The 23,876-nt window shown below is 34.8% G+C and overlaps 2 protein-coding genes across 2 annotated transcripts; both read left to right on the top strand.

Annotated features, from left to right (window-relative positions):
• Window positions 1–5,674: 5,674 nt before the first annotated feature.
• On the top strand, window positions 5,675–7,074 carry LOC149008103 (cationic peroxidase 1-like). The gene is made up of 3 exons (XM_089165217.1): window positions 5,675–5,956; window positions 6,130–6,321; window positions 6,417–7,074. Exons 1-3 carry the CDS (start codon window positions 5,726–5,728, stop codon window positions 6,969–6,971), a joined length of 978 nt encoding a protein of 325 aa, XP_089021343.1. The 5' UTR covers window positions 5,675–5,725; the 3' UTR covers window positions 6,972–7,074.
• A 10,029-nt stretch (window positions 7,075–17,103) lies between these two features.
• On the top strand, window positions 17,104–18,802 carry LOC149008102 (cationic peroxidase 1-like). The gene is made up of 3 exons (XM_089165129.1): window positions 17,104–17,395; window positions 17,774–17,965; window positions 18,061–18,802. The coding sequence occupies exons 1-3, from the start codon at window positions 17,162–17,164 to the stop codon at window positions 18,613–18,615; spliced, it is 981 nt and encodes a 326-aa protein (XP_089021255.1). The 5' UTR covers window positions 17,104–17,161; the 3' UTR covers window positions 18,616–18,802.
• Window positions 18,803–23,876: the final 5,074 nt, after the last annotated feature.

The following is a 23,876-nucleotide window of genomic DNA, read 5'->3' as shown; positions in this document are numbered from 1 at the left end:
ATAATAGAGATAGGATTCTTTTGAATATTAATAAAATGAATTAGAGGTAGTACCTCAATTGGGTCTTACGTGGAGGCTCCTACTATTTAGTAGAAAAGCATCAGGGGACCCATACCTATCAGGGAGATGATCCAAACACGTCAATTGGTCGGCTTAGATTGGTTTCGTTGTGAGTACAGATGAGGGTGTGCCAATTTCGGTTCCGTATCAATTTATTCTTTTTTTTTTTTTTTTTTTTTTTTGGAACTGAGGTTCATCCGGGCCAGCTTGCGCGCACCACGATTTACTTCCTCGGGGGGAGCTTTATATTGCCTCAGCCAAACCACATCTGCGACATGTATCACCAAGAGTTGGGCCGTTAACTATGGCTTATTAGGGTATATGTTAAGAGTCCATGGCCTATAATTATAATTATTTCATGGGGCTAAATAGCTGCAATTCAAGTGAAGGAGATTAATCCGTGGCCCTTTAGAAAGTTGATCAGCCTGTGAGGCTTTTACTGCTTAACAAGGGCGACTAACTTGGGCTTGGACCTGGCCTTTGAGTGTGTACATCCCACTTCGGCCCAATCCGATGGTTATTTCAATTCCACAAGCCCATTGGGCCTCGTCAGAATTTTAATGCCCTGTATATTCTATTTTGAAAGTTCTTGTCCTCAAAAAAACAAAATAGAAAAAAAGAAACCCATCAACTTGAAAGTTTGAAAATTTTCTGCCAATCCAAACTAGGGAAACACCTCTTTTTTTTTCCGAGATTGATATCACTGTTTCAGCTGAATCGCATTCAATCCAAACCTTATCTAGAATAGGATCTCTGCCTTTTTTTTTGCAGATCTATCATTTCGGCCAAAATCTCCTTCTTTTAATTAGTACTCAAATTCAATTGCACACGAAAGTGATCTACAAACCTTAGTTGAAAAATTACGAATCAATTCTCTCGGATTTTTATTAATTACTCCCTATTGGGCGGACAATTAAAGTAAACCTCCTCTAGCTGGAGCTGACTTCTCACCATGATATTTAAGTTCAACCTTCTTCTATAACAGTTAAAATTTTCTCCTTGATAGTTGTCAATATTTCTTCAGCTCTCTCACAGCTAACTCAAAACCAAAGACAAGGTCAAGCTGAACCCAGTTCCTCTAGAGGGCAGGTTATACTTGCCGTTGTTGATGCTTGAAATTTTGTAGAGTCTTCGGTTCAACGGTGATAAACTTTTCTTTTCTTTAATGTATACCTGCCACACAAGAAAAGCTTTACCCTTATGAGTGATTTTTAAATATAAAACTTCAGTCAGGATCAAGTGCTAATCTTTAGAGATCGAGTAAGACTTTTCCTTCGAACCCTAATAGCCATATTTTCAACAACTTGGACTCAACTGCTCCAGCTTCTAGCACTTTAAATGAATCAAATTCAGATTTTGTTTTGTTATGGAAAATGTTGATTTGACATATTGGGTTGATCTTGTGGTTTGAGACTAGGGCACATTATTCGATTAATAGAGGTAGAGTGAGGATTTATCATCAGAGAGATTTAGTAATGATATTTCGAGGGACAATGCCCTCTTTTTTTTTTGGTTGTCAACCTCGGTTTATAAACCGGTGTTCGACCCGCGTCGTACACCTGGCTGTGGTGGTGGCCTCTTTAAGAAAATTACAAAAAATTCGAAGAAGGAGAGAGGGGCACGCCTCCATGGCCTTGGAAAAACTCTGCCACTATTGACGTAGTCATAATGTTTTTTTGAATGATAGCCTTAAAATGTGGATGCCTAATAGGCAAGAACCTCAAGTTTATATTCATTAATAAACCATTGGAAATATTGCAAGCTGTTTTGGCATAATAAGTCAAGGATAAAAAAGAAGGCTTGCATGAAAATTAAATGGATATCTAGAAACTTTCACGTCTCATTTCTTGCTTTATTAGTGTGTGTTGAAATTTCTTTATCCATCATAGTTTTGAATAGCTTTTACTTTTCAAGTTCTCACCTTTCTATCATTGCCTAAAATCATCGACTTCTTGGACTCTATGCTTCTTTTTCCAAGTGAATCATTCCATTCTTAGAGATTAAGTAATTTCTTACATAAATGAGATACGTGGAATCCTTAAATAGTGACTTTATTTGTAATCTCTATCAAAAGCATTCTAAAAATATATATAACTTGATAATTAATATTACTTTAACAGAAAGAAGAAAAGAAAAGAAAAGAAAAGAAAAAAAAAAAATCAACTGCAAGAACTTGCAGGATTGTGAATTGTAGAGGATGTGAACCTAGGCTTCCTCTATAAGACAGACGTCAAGCTTTGTCTATCAAACTTAAACACATAAGTTACCTTTTAATCTTCATTCACCCCTATAGACCTTTTTATTTTCCTTTTATTTCTATTTTTCTTCCTCATTACATACATATTCTCACTGACATGCAGTATGATAAAGCCATCCTAAAAAATGAATATTTGTATAAGAATACAAAACTTAATGGTAGGGCTAAGAGACCATGCCCATGCATTTTGACTGAACTGAAAAGAAGGATTATTGGGTATTTCTTTTACTTTCTTTCTCTTTTGGAGTAATTTGAGTAAATCAACCATGTGATTAATTAATCATAGATTGCTATTCAAAAGATTCATACCAGACTTTGTAATTTATAATTTTAGAGTCAGCATCAATTGCGGGGAAATGCATAGGCATTGGATCAACCTTTTTATAGTATTAGTATGAGTTGAGTTTACTTTCTTTTGTTAAAGTTTTCATATACTTCCTTCTAGATTTCAATCTGTCATTTTCTAGAAAGATTTTCAACAAAATACACTGCAAATCTTGGATGGGGGATTGGGGTACAATCTATTCTAAATAATTGGAACCTTTTAAACTTTGGATTTATTCATGTATCATTGTATATTTATACTTTGATAGCTTTTTTTTTTTAAGTGTAATTCGGAAGCAATAAGGTAGTTTATGTTAATAGATCCGTATATCTATGAGAGAGCATGTCCTGCAATTACATGATAGTCAATGGGAGCTTGCACATTAGCATCGTTAAGACAAGATTTAAACACCTCGTGGAGTATACATGGGGTTGTCATTTCACTTCCCTATATTTTCATCCTTTGCTGTTTGAACCTCGTCATGATTAACTAGGATCATATCATATAAACAGAAAAATCATTAAATGGGTAAACTAAAGGTTTATAATTCAATAAAGGAAACATAAGGTATTGAATATTTCTTGATGCTCATGTTACATCTTCTCATTAGATAAAAATAGTAACAATAAGACATCTAAGTAAATAAGTAAAGTGAGAATGTTGGGAAGAATCACATACTTTTATTTAAAACATAAGTTTTTCAATTCTTTTGAGACATTAGCTTTTGTGGCTATATGACAACTCAATTTATGCTTTAGATTAAGGCATAAATGTAGGTGAATGGTAGTATAATTAAATTATACCATGAAATCTATTGAATTAAATCTGAACCATTTATAATGGACGATTCAGATTTAATTCTACCAAATTTAATAGTAAGATTTTTAGGACCGTTCAAACAAGTAATTTACACGGCCGTTCAACCATCACCTACTCTTAGATTAATTAGAAATTTTATGTTCTATCTTGCAAGCACTTGCCATCATGCATGGAGCATTACCAGATGAAAGCATAACTCACAAATCAATTTTGATTGATATTTGGCTAAGTGAAAACATTATTAAAAAAGACTCAATCACATTATGAGAAAAATAGAAACAAACTGGTCCTACAATGTCTATTCTCTTCAAACTCTTCAAAATTGGTGAAAATAAACTTTTCCAAAGATTTATAACCACACATTACTCGTGAATTAAATTAAATTTCATCAAAATATTCAAAATATTTATCATTAGAAAAAGAAAACCACAAGTATACTTATAATAGCTTACATTGAAATGGTCAATAACATAAAATAAACAAGAAGAAAAGTCCTTTAAGGGGCCATTTCACGTGTAGGTCTAATATAAGAGCACATGAAAATATCAAAGAGACCGTTTGTCACCATCTATGGGGATAAATGATCATTTTGCCCCAACGAGGTCCGACAAAGAATGTGAATCCCCCCTCCCTACTAAAGATTTTCTTCAACAACTAAATAATTAAACAGAAGATTTATAAATCCATTGACCATTGATTGTCAATTTTCCAGTTGTATCCAACTAGAATCCAACAACCTTAGAAAATCAGTGACAAAGAACCCATCCATTGAGTTTACTAGCATATATGCTGACCCAGTTACTAAAAGATTGATAAACATTTCAAAAATTCCAATGTGAGAAAACACACAAAAAGAAGAATCAAATGGAGCTAAATGGTAAAGGAACTTACCTTTTAAATCTCAAAACCACTTAAAATCTCTATTTTATTAGAACAAGTAAGACCAAGCCAGTTATGCAAAGAAGGTAAGAAGAAACAGATACTTTATTGAACCATGGTCAAATATATTCTAGCTTTCACTTTGGTTGTTGTTGTAATCCTAGTAGGTAACGGCTGTTCACCAAAACAGCACTTACTTTACCAAAAAAAAAAAAAAAAAAAAAACAGCACTTACCTAGTGGATCTCCTACATCATCATCAAGAACAGCAATATTTTTTCCATACTTGATTGATCAAATTTCTTATTTGAAATTTCTCATCTGAAACTTGGAAGGTTCTTAGTTTTGTGTGTAACTTCTCCAGAAATCCCTTAAACGCTAAGGTAACCAATGAGTTGTTGTCACAAACTCCACCACTGCATGCTAGAAAAGTAGAAAAAATAACAAAATTATCCACTTAAAGTTAATGTCTTTTCATTTAGTTTTGGAAACCGTCTTAATTGACTATTTAATATTACCTAATCATAATATTCTTCCATACTAGACGGCGTTCACACTCCGAAATTTGATATAGCATCAAAGCATCTAGAAGGATTAATTCTTGGCCTTTAAGCTTCTTAGGCGTTCGAGGGCTGTCAAGCCTATGTACACTTCATGCAAGAAAGCAAGAAAGCCATTGGAAATTCAAACTCTCTTGTTCCGACAACCAGTTAAATTGTCAATTTGTCGGTTCCAATAAAGGCTATTGGAACTCAGAAATATTGGTCCATGCTGAACCTGTGTGAAATCAAATCGATCTGTAAAATCCAAATTGAAGTTTATCACTAGCTAGCTATAGTATGATTGGTTTTAGTTCCCTTGGATATTCTTATCGATTATTTATCACTTTTCAGTATATAAAATCATGCAGATGATTGGAACTCTACTTTCAAACCCTTCAATTATAATGGAAACATCTCAACCAGCAAATTAAGCCGAAGGATGTAAGCTTGAAGGGAGCTAGATTTCACAGTTAGGTCCACTGCACCGTCATGCATGGTCTATTTTTAACTGGGTTCTTTCTCTACTCTAAAACCGCGTTGCTCTACACGTCAAACCGTTGAAAAATATAAAGCACCATTAGCAATTGGTTTTTATCTTTATCTGTCCAGAAGATATGATTGAAAGTAAATTTCCTCTTTCTGCGTGTGTTCAAATGCCACACTTGCTGTAACTTTCATATTTGATTGTGGGCCAGAGAAACCAAGAGAAGAATAAGTGCCACGCGTAACGAACTACTAGTATAAATAGAGGGTGTCGAGGAAGAACTTAGCAACTCTTCCTTCGTTTTCCATTCTCTCTGCAAAGAGCAGTAGCTGTTGGGTTTGAATTTCTCAAGCTATAATCATGGCTGGGTCTTCTTCTTCTCCTTCTTCCTCCTGTTTGAAAATCACTTTCTCTGTAGCTTTTCTTGTTCTCGTTGAAGTGGCTTCTGCTGCGTTATCCTCCACTTACTATAGCAGTTCATGTCCCAATGCTCTCTCCACAATCAAGTCAGCTGTGGACTCTGCGGTTGCTAACGATAGCCGCATGGGCGCTTCCCTGCTTCGTCTTCAGTTCCATGATTGTTTTGTACAAGCAAGTCTCTCTCACTTTCCTTTATTTAATTTCCAACCAAGAAGAATTGATAATTATATTAACACGCAGGAAGTTAAAAAAGTCTATGTTTCACAATCAATTGTAATGGTTCTTGATCATGTGGAACTAGGGTTTCAAGGATAAATGTTGACATCAAGTTTGTATGTGAGCAGGGTTGTGATGCATCTATCCTATTGGACGATACTTCAACCTTCACCGGTGAGAAGACGGCCAACCCAAATAACAATTCAGCCCGAGGTTTTGAAGTCATCGACACCATCAAATCTAATGTCGAGAAAATCTGTCCCGGCGTAGTCTCTTGTGCAGACATTATCATCGTTGCTGCTCGTGATTCTGTCGTTGCTGTAAGCGCCATTCTTCATTCATTATTTTCTCTCTTTTTTCTCCCTTTGTTAGGGTTAATTATTTTGATATGCATGGTATGGGCAATATATTGCAGTTGGGTGGGCCTTCATGGACTGTTTCGCTAGGGAGAAGAGATTCAACCACAGCAAGTTTCAGTCAAGCAAACAGTGACATCCCTGCACCATCCTTGAATCTTAGTGGGCTTATCTCTGCTTTCTCCAAGAAAGGTTTAAATACAAATGAAATGGTAGCTCTCGCAGGAGGTCACACCATCGGCAAAGCTAGATGCACAAACTACAGAAATCGTATCTACAATGAGACCAACATTGATTCATCCTATGCAGCATCATTGAGGTCTAGTTGCCCTAGAAATGGCAGTGACAACAATCTTGCCCCTCTTGACACCACAAGTTCAACTACTTTTGATAATGCTTACTACAAGAACCTAATAAACAAGAAGGGTTTGTTACACTCGGATCAACAGCTCTACAATGGTGGCTCTACTGATTCAAAGGTTACTACCTATAGCACGAGTTCGTCAACATTCTTATCTGATTTCACCAATGCAATAATAAAGATGGGAAACATCAGTGTTCTCACAGGCACCAGCGGGGAGATCAGAACCAATTGTAGAAAAGTCAACTCATGAGCGTTGATCTTAGGTCAACCTTGGCTTGATGGTTTTTATTCCTAGAGATAGTTATTATGAATAAGATTCTGTTAGGTTTGAAGATGCACTTCAAATTCTCTATCTACTGCATTGTATTAGAAATATGAATAATATAAATAAAAATATGATATTTGTTTTTGTACTCAGTTTTGGGTTGCTCCCTGGCCATCTTCCAAATATAACCTTAAGTGGTAGAGACAAATAAATGTAAGTTAGGTTACAATTGTGAAAACAAATGAATTTTTTTATGGTTAAACTGAAAGTTCATGTGCATGCATGCTGCAAATGAATCTGTTACCAAAATATGTGTGTTCTCAATCAAATGATCTCAAAAGAAGAAAAAAGAAAAATCAATCCGAGTTTAACTCGTGTTTGACCCTGAAGAGGGGAATACAATTCTAAAAGTGGGTGCCTTATTTTTTTGACTTAGATCCCATGAGTTTTTCTTATGAGCTAATTAGTAGAATTTTCGTTTGATGTTCCTATCAATTTGTTAGTCTATCTCTTTTCTTTTTTTTCTTTCTCTTTTCTCTTCTTTTTAGAATTGATAGTTTTATTAAGAAATCAAACTTTTGACCCATAAGGCATGGGACCTTGTCAAGTAAATCAATCCTAAGAGGTTACCCATTTGGTTTTAGATAGAATAACCATTGGATCTAAAAAGGAGACAAGCGACAATTATACATGCCGCACAAATATTACTTGCATGATAATAAGTAACAAATCATCTTTGTGTGGTTTGAAATCATTTCTTTGTAAAAGTAGAAGATTGTGCTATTCTCACTATTGAGGTATTTGAGTTAAACCCAACTTATATTGTATTATAGACTATTAGAATGGTTACAGATCCAACATAATAATGGAGTTTTATGGGAGAGACCAATTGACTGTAGAACCTAATGTTGTCTATAATACTAGTTGAAAGTGATGATCTAAATATTCAAAACTAGATACTCATAATGTAATATTTTGAGCAACCCTTATGCTTAAACCCTATACCCTAATAATACTCACGTCCCTCGCAATATTTTTAAAGTTGAAGGGTCACCTCTCAACCACCATCAACATAGATTTTAGGGTAAATATCCTTTACCTCCCCTCTTAGCTGGACAAATAGCACTTACACCCCCTCTTAGTTAGATAATATCACTTACCTCCCCTTTTACCTAGCAAATATATCAAACACCTCCCCTCTCTTAAATTTAACTTTTACCGTTAAATATTTTTCTAAAACTCCAAACTACCCTTGACTAAATATATATATATATATATATATATATATATATATATATATATATATATATATTTTAAAACCTAAATTACCGTAATCACCATAGCAGTTAAAATACTAAATTACCCTCAATTAAAATAATTGTTAAAAACCAAAACACTATAGTTATAACCCAAATAATCTTTAATTATTAAAAACCCAACATACCCTTTTTATTTTAATTTTTTTATCAAATAATTGAAAAAAAAACCCAAAATAGTAGTACGTGTTTAATTTTATCAACATACCCTTTTTTTTTTTAATTGCATTTTTAATTTTACTTGATAGTAGTACGTGTTTTTTTAATTGTTTGATAAAATTTAAAATAAAAAAAAGGTATGTTGGGTTTTTAATAATTAAATATAATTTGGATTTTAACTATGGTGTTTTGATTTTTAATAATTATTTTAATTGAGGGTAATTTAGTATTTTAACTGTTAGGTGATTACGGTAATTTATGGTTTAAAATAAAAAAATATTTTTAGTTAAGGGTAGTTTGTGGTTTTAAAAAAATATTTAACGTTGAAAATTAAATTTAACCGAAAAAGTTAAATTTAACAGGGGGGAGGTGTTTGATATATTTGTTAGGTAAGGGGGGAAGTAAGTGCTATTATCCAACTAAGAGGGGGTGTAAGTGCTATTTGTCTACCTAAGAGGGGAGGTAAATGATATTTACCCTAGATTTTAAATTAAAATCATGCTGTAGAAGACAAGCACTACGCGCACAAGTTTGTTAGTCTCCATCATTGCCAAGCTCTTACGGTCTTACCTATACTTATAACGACGGTGACTTCCTAACGGCCATTTTTACTTACGCAACCTTAAGCTATATTTTCTAGCACGCGTACTTGAAACCTAATTTCAACTTTTAATCTTTCTTACTCTTTTGAATTTTATAGGGCCAGCCAACAGATGCTTGGTGGGTCCGGTGCAGGAATAACCCATGCACCTCATTAGTCATTATCTTTATAGTAGTTAGGGTTGTCCATTGGTTGGTCAAGATCGGTTTCATCTGAATTTCATTTTGAGAATGAGTGAATCCAAAATCAAACCAACAAAGATACCCCGGTTTTGTCTGGGTTTCACGTTGATTAACTTGGGTCTGATTACATTACTATGAAAATTGTTGGTTTTATTGTGATCTGATTTGGGTTTGGTGTCACAAAACCCCGAACCCAAACCGGACCGTTCAGCTGGTTTTATCAGTCCGGGCAGGATAAATCAATTATAGTGTAGCTCGTATTCTTGCAGTGGTTGGTTTCACGTTGAACCAAATGAATTCCAATTTTGAATTCTAAAGCCAGTAGGGATCATGCAGTCACGGGTCCAACCCAGTTACGAAATTGCCAACCACATGAGAGAGATGAGCCTTTTGTGGTTCCCATCCATTCAGTAAATTCTTCTAATGGATAATTGCTATTTGGTGAATTAACAACTTCCCACTCTCATGAGAGAGGTCTTTCAGCTGCCGACACTGGTTTCCTCTGAACCTTGGTTATAAAACTATTCTAGCCATAAGTGTTGCAAACCTGTGTTCTCCTTGTCCTGCTCTGAGGCGTTTTGGTCCTTTTGGATCTCCAACTTCAGAACACAGGGATTACCAGCTGTTCGACTTCAATATTGCGTAATAAATACTCAGTTCTAAGCTGCCTACTGTTGAGTTCGAAATCTCTGAAGATTTCGATATCGACCGTTTGTTTCACTTTTCCATCTCCAGCGAAATGGACGATTGAGATTTCAAGTTCATTTCGATTATTAGAGGACCAACCACCCTCAACAAAGCTCCCAAGTTTTCGATGAAGGAGTTCCCTTTGGTCCCTCCACGTTTGAAATTAGAATATACTTAACGGCGATTAATGGTATTCGTCTGGTTAGGACTCAAATGTAATATACAGCACTAAGGGGATCCAACATTTGTTTGTGGTCTACTAAGGAGATCCATACATAAAAAATCTAAAAAAAAAATTCCACAAAAAAAAATAAAAATAAAATAAAAGGTTCCTGATGGTTTTGACCAAAATATTGGTAGAAAATATTCTCTTTATTGTATTTGCATCTTTTTCTTTCCCCAACGTTAAATTTAAGCGAGGGCATTAGTAGGAGTCCAAGTCACTTCCCATATGGGGGAGAGGTACGTGCTCTTGCTCCTTCACCACATAATAGAAACATACCTTTTTTTGAATACTAATAAAATGAATTAGAATAGTATCTCAAGTGGGTCTCATATAAACCCTACTCCTACTATTTATTAGAAAAGCATCAGGGGACCATACCTCTCAAGGAGATGATTCAAACTCGTCAATTTGGCCGGCTTAGATAGCAGTGGCGGAGCCATGTAGGGACCGGAGGGCCAGGCCACCCCCCCCCCCATTTTTGAAAATTTAAAAATGCCTACATATTTTCCTAATTTTTTCACTTTACGTGTGAAATACCACTATTTGGCCCCCTTCCGAAAATTTAAGATATAGATGATAGGTACAAATGTCATTCTTATCATAATCAAATGGTTATCATTAAACCCCTAGTTTTAAGGAATAAATGTTAAATTCAAATTAAAAACTAACTCACTATCCATGAATTTCTCCCTAGATTCTCTCTCATATTTTCATTCTTATTTATTCTCTCATGAATCTCCTCTTTTATTCTTATTTTTTCTCTTTTTTTTTTTCACACGTCTCACAAAATATTGGAGTAGTTAACAGACATTGGAATTTTTCGAAATCTTCTCCACAATTATCCGTATTCACTCTCTCTTTCTCAAATTATCTCTCTCTCTCTCACACTCACGATTTTTCTAGTATTCATTTCATAAAGTATAATTTTATTTAGTTGTTCTTTCTTTCTCTTAAAATTTGATTCTACTAATAGCAATTTGAATCTCATTAGAATTCAGCCATTGATTTTATTACATCTAATCATAATCATTGATTTTTTTTTAATCCTTAAATTTTTTTCCTAAAATTTCATTCCTATTAATGGAAATTCAAATCTCGCTTAGAATTTCAACTTAATTTACCTAAATTTTTAATGTAGGCCCCACACGTCAAAATATAAGAAAATTTTATGAGATGGGACCCATGGTGAGTCCCGTGTTGGCCCAGGTATATTCGGCTCCCCCAATGTTCAATCCTGGCTTCGCCCCTGTTAGATAGGTTTTATTGTGAGTACATATAAAGGTGTGCCAATTTCAGTTTCGTATCAATTTACTATCGTGGTTTGTTTTGCGGCAGCCAAACCGGATCTGCCACGTGTATCACCAGGAGGTTGGGCCGTTAGCTATGGCTTAGGGTATATGTTAAGAGTCCATGGGCCCATAATTGGAATTTTTACATGGGGCTAAATAGCTGTAATTCAAGTTAAGGAGATTAATTAATCCGTGGGCCAATAGAAACTTGATCTGGCTGTGAGGCTTTTACTGGTTAACAAGGGCGACTAACTTGGGCTTGGGTTCTAGACCTGGGAGAGTTGAGCAAGACAAGAGGAACCAGAGAGGATCGAGAGAGTTGAGAGAGACGAGAGAGAGATGACCAGAAGGTCTAGAACTTAGGGTTATCGTGAAAATTACATCGATAACCTTAAGCACCATCACGAGCTCACTTGTGCCCCACAACTTCAAAGAGAAGTGCTTTTGTCTCAGAGAAGTCTCTGACACAACAAATTTGTGTGCCAACTGCCTGGTTCGGCACACTTTTGCTGAACTGGCACACAAATTTCAGTCCAGTTTACCATACAAATTTTGTCATTTCTGTGCCAAAACGGGCAAATGACACAGAATAACTGTGCTAGAATCGCTACCATACAACCCCTTGATGCCCAGTCTACTCCATTTTGAAATTTCTTACTCTCAAATAAAATAAAATGAAAAAAAAAAAAAAAAAAAAAACCATCAACTTGAAAGTTTGAAAATTTTCTGCGTAGTCAAACTCAAACTAGGGAAACTTTTTTGTTTTTTTTCATTGATATCACTGTTGCACAGCTGAATTGCATTCAACCCAAACCTTATCTAGAATGGGATCTTTGCCCCTTTCTCAGACCTATCATTACGGCTAAAATCTCGGCCTCATAATTAGCACTCAAACTTAATTGCACACGAAAGTGATCTACAACCTTAATTGGAGAATTACAAATCAATTCTCTCGCACTTTCATTATTACTTGGATCCCAATTGAAACACTATCTATGTTCAATTAATATACTCCCTATCAGGTGGATGATTACAATAAACCTCCTCTAGCTGGAGCTGACTTCTCACCATAATATTTAAGCTTCTTCTATAACACTCAAAATTTTCTCCTAAGTAGTTGTCAATATTTCTTTAGCTCTCTCATGTACATTTTACCCAAAACCGAAGACAAGGTCAAGTTGAACCCCAGTCACTCTAGAGGGCAAGTTATACTAGCCGTTGACGATGCTTCAAAATTTTGTAGAGTCTACAGCTCAAGGTTGATAAACTTTCGGCACAAGAAAAGCTTAACCCTCATGATTGATTTTAAATATAAAACTTCAGTCAGGATCAAGTGCTAATCTTTAGAGATCGAGTAAGACTTTTCCTGTGTACCCTAATAGCCATATTTTCAACAATTTGGACTCAACTGCTCCAGCTTTTAGCACTTTAATTGGATCAAATTTTGTGGAAAATGTTGATTTGACATATTGGGTTGATCTTGTGGTTTCAGACCATGCCACATTATTCTACATTATTCGACTAATGGAGGTAGAGTTGGGATTTAATATCAGAGAGGACCAAGTAGTGCAGATATTTTAAATGTGAAAAGAGGGTCAGCAATGCCTCTCTAAGGAAATTTTTAAAAAATTGAAAGGACAGAGGGGCACAGCCCAGGGCCTTGAAAAAACTTTGCCACTATCGACCTAGTCAGAATGTTTTACAGAATGATAGCCTTAAAATGTGGGTGCCTACTAGGCAAGGACCTTAAGGGCGCGTTTGATAACGATCTTAAAAGACGTTTTTGGGGTTCTTCTGTTCTTTGGGAACGGAAGAACGGGTTAAAGAACAGAAGAACGGGTTAGAGGCGTTTGATAAAACGGTTCGTTCATCTGTTCTTTAAGAACGGACCAGTCAGAAAAGTGTTCTAAAGAACGCTTTTTGCAGAACATCAAAAAGATGTTTTTACCAAAAAACAAAAACGGAAGTGATAAAATTGGTTCAAATTAAAGCCTTAGAACGAGTTTATCAAACACCAACTTATTTTTCAACAAAAAAATATATATATATATATATACCAACTTATTCTATTAGTGTTTTGAAAATATTCAGAACGGATTTATCAAACACCCATTTTCTAGCAAAGAAACATTAAAAAACGGTTTTGCATAAGAACTGGTTTCTCAGAACGGAAATGTTACTAAACGCATACTAAGTTTCAATTCATTTATAAACCATTGGAAATATTATTGATTGCAAGCTGTTTGGGCAATAACAAGTGAAGGATAAAAAAAAGTCTTGCATGAAATTTGAATGGATATCTAGAAACTTTCACTCTCATTTCTTGCTTCATTAGTCTTTGTATCGAATTTCTTTGTCTATCACGACGTAGTTGTCAAGAGTTTACTTTTTTCTATCATTGCCTAAACTCATCGACTTCTAGCTCTTGGAGGAAATGATTCCTTTTTGGATTGTATGCTTCTTTTTCCAGGTGAATCATTCCATTCGTAGAGGTTAAGTAATTTCTTACATAAATAAGATATATGGGATCCTTAAATAGTGGGTTTATTTGTAATCTCTATAAAAGAATTCTGAAAAATATACAATTTACTTTAAGAGAAAAAAAATAGCAAATCAATTGCAGGATTGTGAATTGTAGAGAATGTGAATCCTGGGCTGTGACTGACGTCAAGTTTTATTTATAAAACTTAAACACATATTTTACATTCTATTATTCATTCACCCCTATAGACCTTTTTATTTTTTCTTTTATTACTATTTTCTTCTCTAATACATACATATTCTCACAGACATGCAATATGATAAAGCCATTCTAAAAAAATGAATAATTGTATAAAAATACAAAACATAATGGTATGGTTAAGAGCCCATGCCCATGCATTTTGACTGAACTGAAAAGAATGATTGTTGGATATTTCTTTTACTTTCCTTCTTTTTTGGGAGTATTTTAAATCAATTAACCATGTGATTAATTAATCATTGATATTCAAAAGATTGGTACCACACTTTGTAATTTAAAATTTTAGAGTCAACATCAATTGGAGTCAACATCAATTGCGGGGAAATGAATAGGCAATGGACCAACCTTCTTATAATATTAGGGTGTTGAGTTTACTTTCTTTGTTAAAGTGGTCATATACTTCCTTCTAGAGTTTCAATCTATCATTTTCTATAAAGATTTTCAACAAAATACACTGCAAATCTTGGAATACAATCTGTTCTAAATAATTGAAAGCTTTTAAACATTGTATATCTTTTGATTTTTTTTAAAAATAAAAATTTCATATGATTCGGAAGCTGTAATGTAGTTTATGTTAATAAATCGGTACATCTACGAGACAGCAGGTCCTACAACTACAAGAGAGTTAATGATAGCTTGAGCATTAGTATCATTAGGACAAGATTTAAACACCTTCTGGAATATACATGGAGTTGTCACTTCACTTCCCTATATTTTCGTTCTTTCTTGTTTGAACCTCGAACTTGTGATTAACTAGATCATATCATATAAACATCAAAATACTTTCAATCTATGATTAAATTAAAAGGTTTTATTATTCTTTAAGGAAAACATAACTATTAGGTAATTCCTGATGCTCATGTTGCATGATCTCATTAACTGAAAATAGAAACAGTAAGACATCTAAGTAAACAAGTTAAGTGAGAATGTTGGGAAGAATTACATACTTTTATTGAAAATATATGTTTTTTCAATTCTTTTAAGACAATTCAATTTATGCTTCAGATTGATTAGAAATTTTATGTTCTATCTTGCAAGCACTTGCCAATTGCCATCATCATGCATGGAGCATTACCAAATGAAAGCATAACTAGTACTCACAAGTCAATTTTGATTGATATTTGGATAAGTGAAAACATTTCTAAAAAAGACTCAATCACATTATGCGAAAAATGGAGAGCAAACTGGTCCTACAATGTCTATTCTCTTCAAACTCTTCAAAATTGGTGAAAATAAATTTTTTTCAAAGATTTAAAACAACACATTACTCGTCAAAATTAATTTCATCAAAAAATTCTGAATATTTATAATTAGAAAAAGAAAACCACACTTTTACTTATGAAAGCTTACATTGAAATGGTCAATAATGTAAAATAAAAAAGAAGAAGAGTTATTTAAGGGACCAATATTTCACATGTAGGTCTAATATAAGAGCACCGGAGAATATGAAAGGGACTGTTTGTCACCATCTATGGAGATAAATGATCATTTTGCCCCAACGAGGTCCAGCAAAGAACCCGAATTCTCCCTCCCCACTAAAGATTTTTTCTTCGACAACTAAATAAATAAACTAAAAGTTTATAAATCCATTGGCCATCGATTGTCATTTTTCTGGTTGTATCCAACTAGAATCCAACTGGAACGTAAGAAAATTAGTGACAAAGAACCACCCATTGAGTTTACTAGTATATATGCTGACCTAGTTATTACTAAAAGACTGATAAACATTTCAAAAACTCCAATGATAATAGAGTGACTATATGAGAAAATCCAAAGAAGAAGAATCAAATGAAGCTAAATGGTAAAGTAACTTACCTTTCAAATCTCAAAACTACTTAAAATCCCTATTTTATTAGAACAAGTAAGGCCAAGCCAGTTATGCAAAGAAGGTTATAAAAAACAGATACTTTATTGAACCATGGTCAATATATTCTAGCTTTCACTTTGGTTGTTGTTGTAATAATCCTAGTAAGTAATGGCTGTTCACCAAAACAGCACTTACCTAGTGGATTTCCTACTTCATCACCATCAACAACAGCAATATTTTTTCCTATATTTGATTAATCAAATTTCTTATTTGAAAGTTCTCATCTGAAACTTGGAAGGTTCTAAGTTTTGTCTGTAACTTCTCCAGAAATCCTTAAACTCTAAGATAATCAATGAGTTCTCGTCACAAAACTCCACCACTGCATGCTAGAAAAGTAGAAAGATAACAAAATTATCCACTTAAATTTAATGTCTTCTCATTTAGTTTTGGAAACCGTCCTAATTGACTATATTATATTACCTGATCAGAATATTCTTCCATAACTCCAAAATGGATATAGCATCAAAGCATCACTAGCCCAGAAATATTTATACGGATATTTGTATTGATTAAATTGTCAATTTGTCGGCTCCAATCAAGGCTATTAGAGCTCAGAAATATTGGTCCATACTGAAACTGAGAGAAATCAAATCGATCTGTAAAATCCAAATTGAAGATTATCACTAGCTAGCTATTAGTGTGATTGGTTCTAGTTCCCTTGGATATTCTCTTATCGATTATTTATCACTTTTCTTTATATAAAATCATGCAGATGATTGGAGCTCTACTTTCAAAACCTTCGATTTCCCATGGTCTATTTTTTACTGGGTTAATTCCTTCTCTACTCTAAAACTAAAACTGCCTTGCTCTACACGTCGAAAAAAAAAATATAAAGCACCATTAGCAACTGGTTTTATCTTTTTCTGTCAAGAAGATATTGATTGAAAGTATATTTCCTCTTTCTGCGTGTGTTCACATCCCACACTTGCTGTAAGTTTAATATTTGATTGTGGGCCAGAGACACCGACGAGAAGAATAAGTGCCACGCGTAACGAACTACTAGTATAAATAGAGGGTGTCGAGGAAGATCTTAGCAACTCTTCCTTCGTTTTCCATTCTCTCTGCAAAGAGCAGTAGCTGTTGGAGTTGGATTTCTCAAGCTATAATAATGGCTGGGTCTTCTTCTTCTTCTCCTTCTTCCTCCTATTTGAAAATCACTTTCTCTGTAGCTTTTCTTGTTTTCGTTGAAGTGGCTTCTGCTGCGTTATCCTCCACTTACTATAGCAGTTCATGTCCCAATGCCCTCTCCACAATCCAGTCAACTGTGAAATCTGCGGTTGCAAACGATAGTCGCATGGGCGCTTCTCTGCTTCGTCTTCATTTTCATGATTGCTTTGTCCAGGCAAGTCTCTCTCTCTCTTTACTTCATCTAATTTCCAACCAATAAGAGGAAGGATTGATAATTAGAGTTCGGATCCTCTATCCCTTGGGGGAAAGGTATCTGCGTTTTTCATGTTTTTTCGCCGCATAATAAGGGTGAGGCCTATCTCTAAAAGTGGGATCCTTAGTGGGTCCGACATGGGGCTCCCTTTTGTTTGGTGGAAATCTTGCATGGAGCACATACTTTATTGTTGATGGAGAGGTGATCTAGACTCTAATAATTATATTAACACATAGAAAGTTAAAAGTCTAAGTTTCACAATCAATTGTATTAGTTTCTTGGTCATGTGGAACTAGGGTTTCAAGGATTAATGTTAACATCAAGTTTGTATACGAGCAGGGTTGTGATGCATCTATACTATTGGACGATACTTCAACCTTCACCGGTGAGAAGACGGCCAACCCAAATAACAATTCAGTTCGAGGTTTTGATGTCATCGACACCATCAAATCTAATGTCGAGAAAATCTGCCCTGGTGTAGTCTCTTGCGCAGACATTATCACTGTTGCTGCTCGTGATTCCGTCGTTGCTGTAAGCACCATTGTTCATTCATTATTTTCTCTCTTTTTTCTCCCTTTGTTAGGGTTAATTTTTCTGTTTTGCTTGGTACGGGCAATATATTGCAGTTGGGTGGACCTTCTTGGACTGTTTTGCTAGGGAGAAGAGATTCAACCACAGCAAGTTTGAGTCAAGCAAACAGTGACATCCCTGCACCATCCTTGAATCTTAGTGGGCTTATCTCTGCTTTCTCCAAGAAAGGTTTAACTACAAATGAAATGGTGGCTCTCTCAGGAGCTCACACCATAGGCAAAGCTAAATGCACAAACTTCAGAAATCGTATCTACAATGAGACCAACATTGATTCATCCTATGCAACATCATTGAGGTCCAATTGCCCTAGAAATGGCAGTGACAGCAATCTTGCCTCTCTTGACACCACAAGTTCAACTACTTTTGATAATGCTTACTACAAGAACCTGATAAACAAGAAGGGTTTGTTACACTCGGATCAACAGCTTTACAATGGTGGTTCTACTGATTCGAAGGTTACTACCTATAGCACGAGTTCATCGACATTCTTATCAGATTTCACCAATGCGATAATAAAGATGGGAAACATCAGTGTTCTCACAGGCACCAGCGGGGAGATCAGAACCAATTGCAGAAAAGTCAATTCATGAACATTGATCATAAATCAACCTTTTCTTGTTTTGTGCTATGCTTGATGGTTTTTATTGCTAGCGATAGTTATTATGAATAAGATTTTGTTAGGTTTGAAGAATGCATTTCAAATTCTCTGTCTACTACATTGTATTAGAAATATGAAAAATAGAAATAAAAATATGATATTTATTTTTGTACTCACTTTTGGGTCGCTCCCTGGCCATCTTCCAAAAATAACCTAACTGATAGAGACAAATAAATGTAGGTTAGGTTACAATTGTGAAAATAAATGAATTTGTTTATGGTCAAATTGTAAGTTCATGCCCATACTCCAAATGAATCTGTTACCAAAATATGTGTATTCTCAGTCAAATAATCTCAAAAGAAGAAAAAAGAAAAATCAATCCAATTTAACTCGAGTTTGACCCTTGAGAGGAATAAAACAATTCTAAAAGTGGGTGTCTTATTTTTTGGACTTAGATCCCATGAGTTTTTCTTATGAGCTAAGAGGTTGGACCACCATTTAGTAGAATTTTCATTTGGTGTACTTATGTATTTGTTAGTCTTTCTCTCTCTTTTCTTTTTAATTGATAGTTTTATTAAAAAATCAAACTTTTGACCCATACTATGAGGCCTTGGTCCTTGTAATTAGATCAATCCTAAGAGGTTACCCATTTGGTTTTAAATAGAATAGTCATTGGATTGGAAAGGAGACAAGCCACAATTATACATGCCGCAAAAATATTACTTGTATGATAATAAGTAACAAATCCTCTTCGTGTGGTTTGAAATTGTTTTTTTGCAAAGGTAAAAGATTGTGCTATTCTCACTGTTGAGGTATTTGAGCTAGTTCCCAACTTAATTTCTATTATAGACCATCAGATTGGTTACGATCCAACATAATAATTGACTTTATGAGAGAGTTTAATTGACTGTAGAACCAATATTGTCTATAAATACTAGTTGGAAGCAACGATTTAGATATTTCAAACTAGATACTCAGAGTATAATATTTTAAGCAACCCTTATGCTTAAACCCTATATTCTAATAATACTCACGTCCCTCACAATATTTTCAAAGTTGAAAGGTCACCTCTGAACCACCATCAGCAATGATTTTATATTAATTAAAATCATGCTGTAGAGGACAAGGTGCACAAGTTTGTTAGTTTCCCTCATTGCCAAACTCTTACCTATACTTATAACGACAGTGACATTCTAACAGCCATTTTTACTTACGCAACCTTTGCTTTATTTTTTCGCTCGTGTACTTAAACCTAATTTCAATTTTTAATTATTTCTTACTCTTTTGAATTTTATAGGGCAGCCAACGGATGCATGGTGGGTGTGGTGCGCGAATAACCCATGCATCTGGTTAGTCATTAGCTTTTTAGTTGCTAGGGTTGTCCATTGGTTGTTCTAGATCGGTTTCATCTCAATTTCATTTTCAGAATGAGTGAACTAGACTGGTTCCCATCCATTCAGTAAATTCTTCTAATGGATAATTGTTATTTGGTGAATTAAGAACTTCCCACTCTCATGAGAGAATTCTTTCAGCTGCCGACACTGGTTTCCTCAGAACCTTGGTGACAAAACTATCCTTGCCATGAGTGTTGCAAACCTGCGTTCTCCTTGTCCTGGTCTGAGGCGTTTTGGATCTCCAACTTCAGAATACGAGGATTATCAGCGGTTCGACTTTAGTGTCGTACATTAAATACTCAGTTTTAAGCTGTCTACTGTTGAGATCGAAATCTCGGGAGATTTCAATGTTGACTGTCCGTTTCACTTTTCACTCAATAGTGAAATGGACGGTTGAGATTTCAAGTTCATTTCGATTACTAGAGCACCAACCATCCTCAACAAAGCTCCCCAAGTTTTCGATGAAGGAGTTCTCTTTTTTAAAATCATATATTAACACAATGTATTAAATGACTTGAGGGGCACTTTGATCCCTCCACGTTTGAAATTTGAATATACTTAACGGCAACTAACGGTATTAGTCTGGTTAAGACTCACATAATATATTGCACTAAGGGGCTCAACATTAGTTTGTGGTCCACACGTAAAAAATCTCAAAAAAAAAACAAAAAAAAAACTATTCCTCTTCGTTCTGACCAAAATATTCGTAAAAAATATTTCCTTTATTGTATTTCGCATCTTTTTCCTTCCCCACCCTTAACTTTAGGCAAGGGCATTAGTAGGAGTCCAAATCACTTCCCATATGCGGAGAGGTACGTGCTCTTGCTCCTTCACCACATAATAGAGATATGACCCTTTTTTAAATGCTAATAAAATGAATTAGATGTAGTATTTCAAGTGGGTCTCACGTAGACCCTACCCTACTATTTAGTAGAAAAACATCAGGGGACCCATACCTCTCAAGGAGATGATCCTAACCCGTCAATTCGGTTTCATTGTGAATACAGATGAGGGTGTGCAAATTTCGGTTACATATATATATATAAAGAAAAGATTCATTCATTGATGGGAGTTGTTACAGTCAAGGAACTTATTTTCGCCGTATTTCGGTGATTTCGCCCCCTGGCGAACCGAAAGAACGATATCTGGCGATATATCGCGATATATCGAAAAATTAATTTTTTCATTTTTTTGGGGTGATTTTTATGCTATTTCTTGTACTTTTTAGGTGATTTTCCTCACGATTCTATCACAATCTTACCAATTCTATCCCAGTGATTCAAGACTCAAAATTTAATGTGCTAAATGTAATTAGGAGAAGAATCTACATAGAATAATTTATAAATAGAAAGACATTTTATAGCAAAATCTTCAAGATTAATGAACAATCTTACCAACTATATTCTAGTGATCCAATTATCAAAAGTCAACATGCCAAATGTGGTTAGGGAAGAGTATATACATGAAATAATTTATGGAAACAATTTAAATTATGAAGGGATTTTGTAATAGAATCGTCAGTTAATCATTCCAACTATGTCCGAATGATTTAGGCCTTAGAAGGTAACACGTTAAATGTGGCTAGGCAGGAGATTTAAATGGAAATATTTATAGGAAATTATTTAAATTTACCACATATTTGCATCAAATTTGGGTTCAAAATGACCAAAAACCCCCGGAACTGGTGGGCAAAATTACCGAAAGTCAACATGCCAAATGTGATTAGGGAAGAGTGTATAAATGAAATAATTTATGGAAAAAAATTAAATTATTAATAAATCTTGTAATAGAATCTTCAGAGTGAATGGATAGTCATTCCAATTATGTCTGAATGATGTATGACTCAGAAGATAACATATTAAATGTGGCTAGGTAGGAGAATTTAAATGGAAGAACTTTTAGGAAATAATTCAAATTTACCACATATTAGTATCAAATTAGGATAGGCATCAAATTTACCAAAATTATCAAGTAAAAAAACCCCAAAAATTGGAGGCGAAAATTTTCTATATAGGGGGGGGGTGAAATACGGCATTTTGCCCGATTAGCCGCCCAACGAACCGGGCGAAACGAACAAAAGTTCGTTCCTTGGTTACAGTTACATTTTAGGTTGGAGAGATTTGTGTCTCTCTCTTCAAAATGAGGTGGGGTTAGTTCTAATAGCCGTTTTTCTAGAGGGTGAGATCGGACATTACAAATTAGGATGTTCTATATCTTTCAATAAGTTCGCTCATTGGATGGATCAAATTCAAGGGTCATATGTTGTTGTTGTGTATAAACATGGCTTGGAATTCTTCTTTGTGACACAAAATTTCTTTGATATTTACGCCCATGTCGGGCCTTGCCCAATCCTTTTATGATGCCTCGTGCCATTGCTTCCTTCATTGTTCCCGCCTCTATTTCCCTTGTGCTTACAAAAAATATTTTCCTATTCTAAAAAAAGGCCCACCTTCCACATTATCTTGTTTAGAAGTTCATTAGGTTTTGTATCAATTTACTCTCATTGGTTTGTTTCACCGCAGCCAAACCACATCTGCCACATGTATCACTAAGAGTTGGGCCTTTAACTATGGCTTAGGGTATATGTTAAGAGTCCATGGGCCCATAATTGGAATTATTACATGGGGCTAAATAACTGCAATTCAAGTGAAAGAGATTAAAAGATTTCAAAGTCATGATTGGGGGTGGAGATTATCGAACTGTCTCTACTTTTCTCACATCTTGTGGGATTGATCATCGTCTTCCTTGTTCTCACACACATGAGCAAAATGGGGCTGTCGAGCGCCACATTGGTTGAAACTGACCTTACCTTATTAGCCTACTCCTCTTTCCCTAGAAAATTTTGGAACTATGCTTTTGAAACTGTAATATTTCTTATCAAAATGATTCCTACCACTGTTTTGGGCAATGTTTCACCCCACTACAAACTCTTTCAAGTCCATCCTGATTATGCTTCAAGAGTTTTTGGTTGTGCATTCTACCTTACTAATGATCACATTTATGTGTGAAATCTTAAGGCATGAAGCATACATTTTACACACTTAGAATGGATCTACCTTAGGTTTTATGTTGTCTTTGTAGATTTTAGGATTTTTCAAGATTTAAGCAAATATTTAGAATTTTGGGTATGAAACATGCAATTTTACAAGACAAAAGGTCCGTTCAACTTCTCAAGTGCAAAAATGGGCCTGATCTGGAGCATGATGGACTAGAGATGTGATTATGGGCCGACTCCAAAATATTTTAGAAATAAAGAAGTAAATTTTGACCTATGGCTGAGATTATAAATTATCAATCAAATCTACAGAGGCATTATTGAGAGAGTCCTAATGGAAAAAAAAGTCCTTGCATACTTCAATAGCTTGTTTCCTATTTGGGATTTGATCAAGGAAAGAAAAAGAGGAAAAAGAATTATACTCAAAGAAGGAAGAGGGAAAAATCCCGTTTTTGAATGTCTCTGTCCAATTTCGATCAATCCCTTCATCGAACAATCATCCGATGTCCTATCAAGTTGATTTTTGGAGGAGAGCTTCATGACTTCTTGATCTTCAAATCCAACGGTGGAATTATGTATTTGATCTCTCTAAATCAGTTCGATTAATACGCAAAAACCCTAATTGGTTGAGTCAGATAGGAACTCTGAGTATCCCATGTAAACTCTATAAAATGAGAGCATACTCCATCAAGGGAGGACGTGTTTTAGAGCTTAGGAGAAGCACTCTTTCTTTTCTCTTTAGTTTATTTAGGCTTTCTCTAGTTTTCTTTGATTGCTTTTATGAGATTCTAATTTTTAGATTGAATGTTTAGGTTTAATTTTTCTATGTAATGCAATTTCAAGTTCAAGTTTCAATTTTCAAGT

This window comes from Hakea prostrata, chromosome 8 (genome assembly GCF_041222555.1).
Source record: "Hakea prostrata isolate BN-2017 chromosome 8, UWA_Hpros_2, whole genome shotgun sequence".
NCBI lineage: Eukaryota > Viridiplantae > Streptophyta > Magnoliopsida > Proteales > Proteaceae > Hakea > Hakea prostrata.
This window is presented reverse-complemented; position numbering and strand designations above follow the sequence as displayed.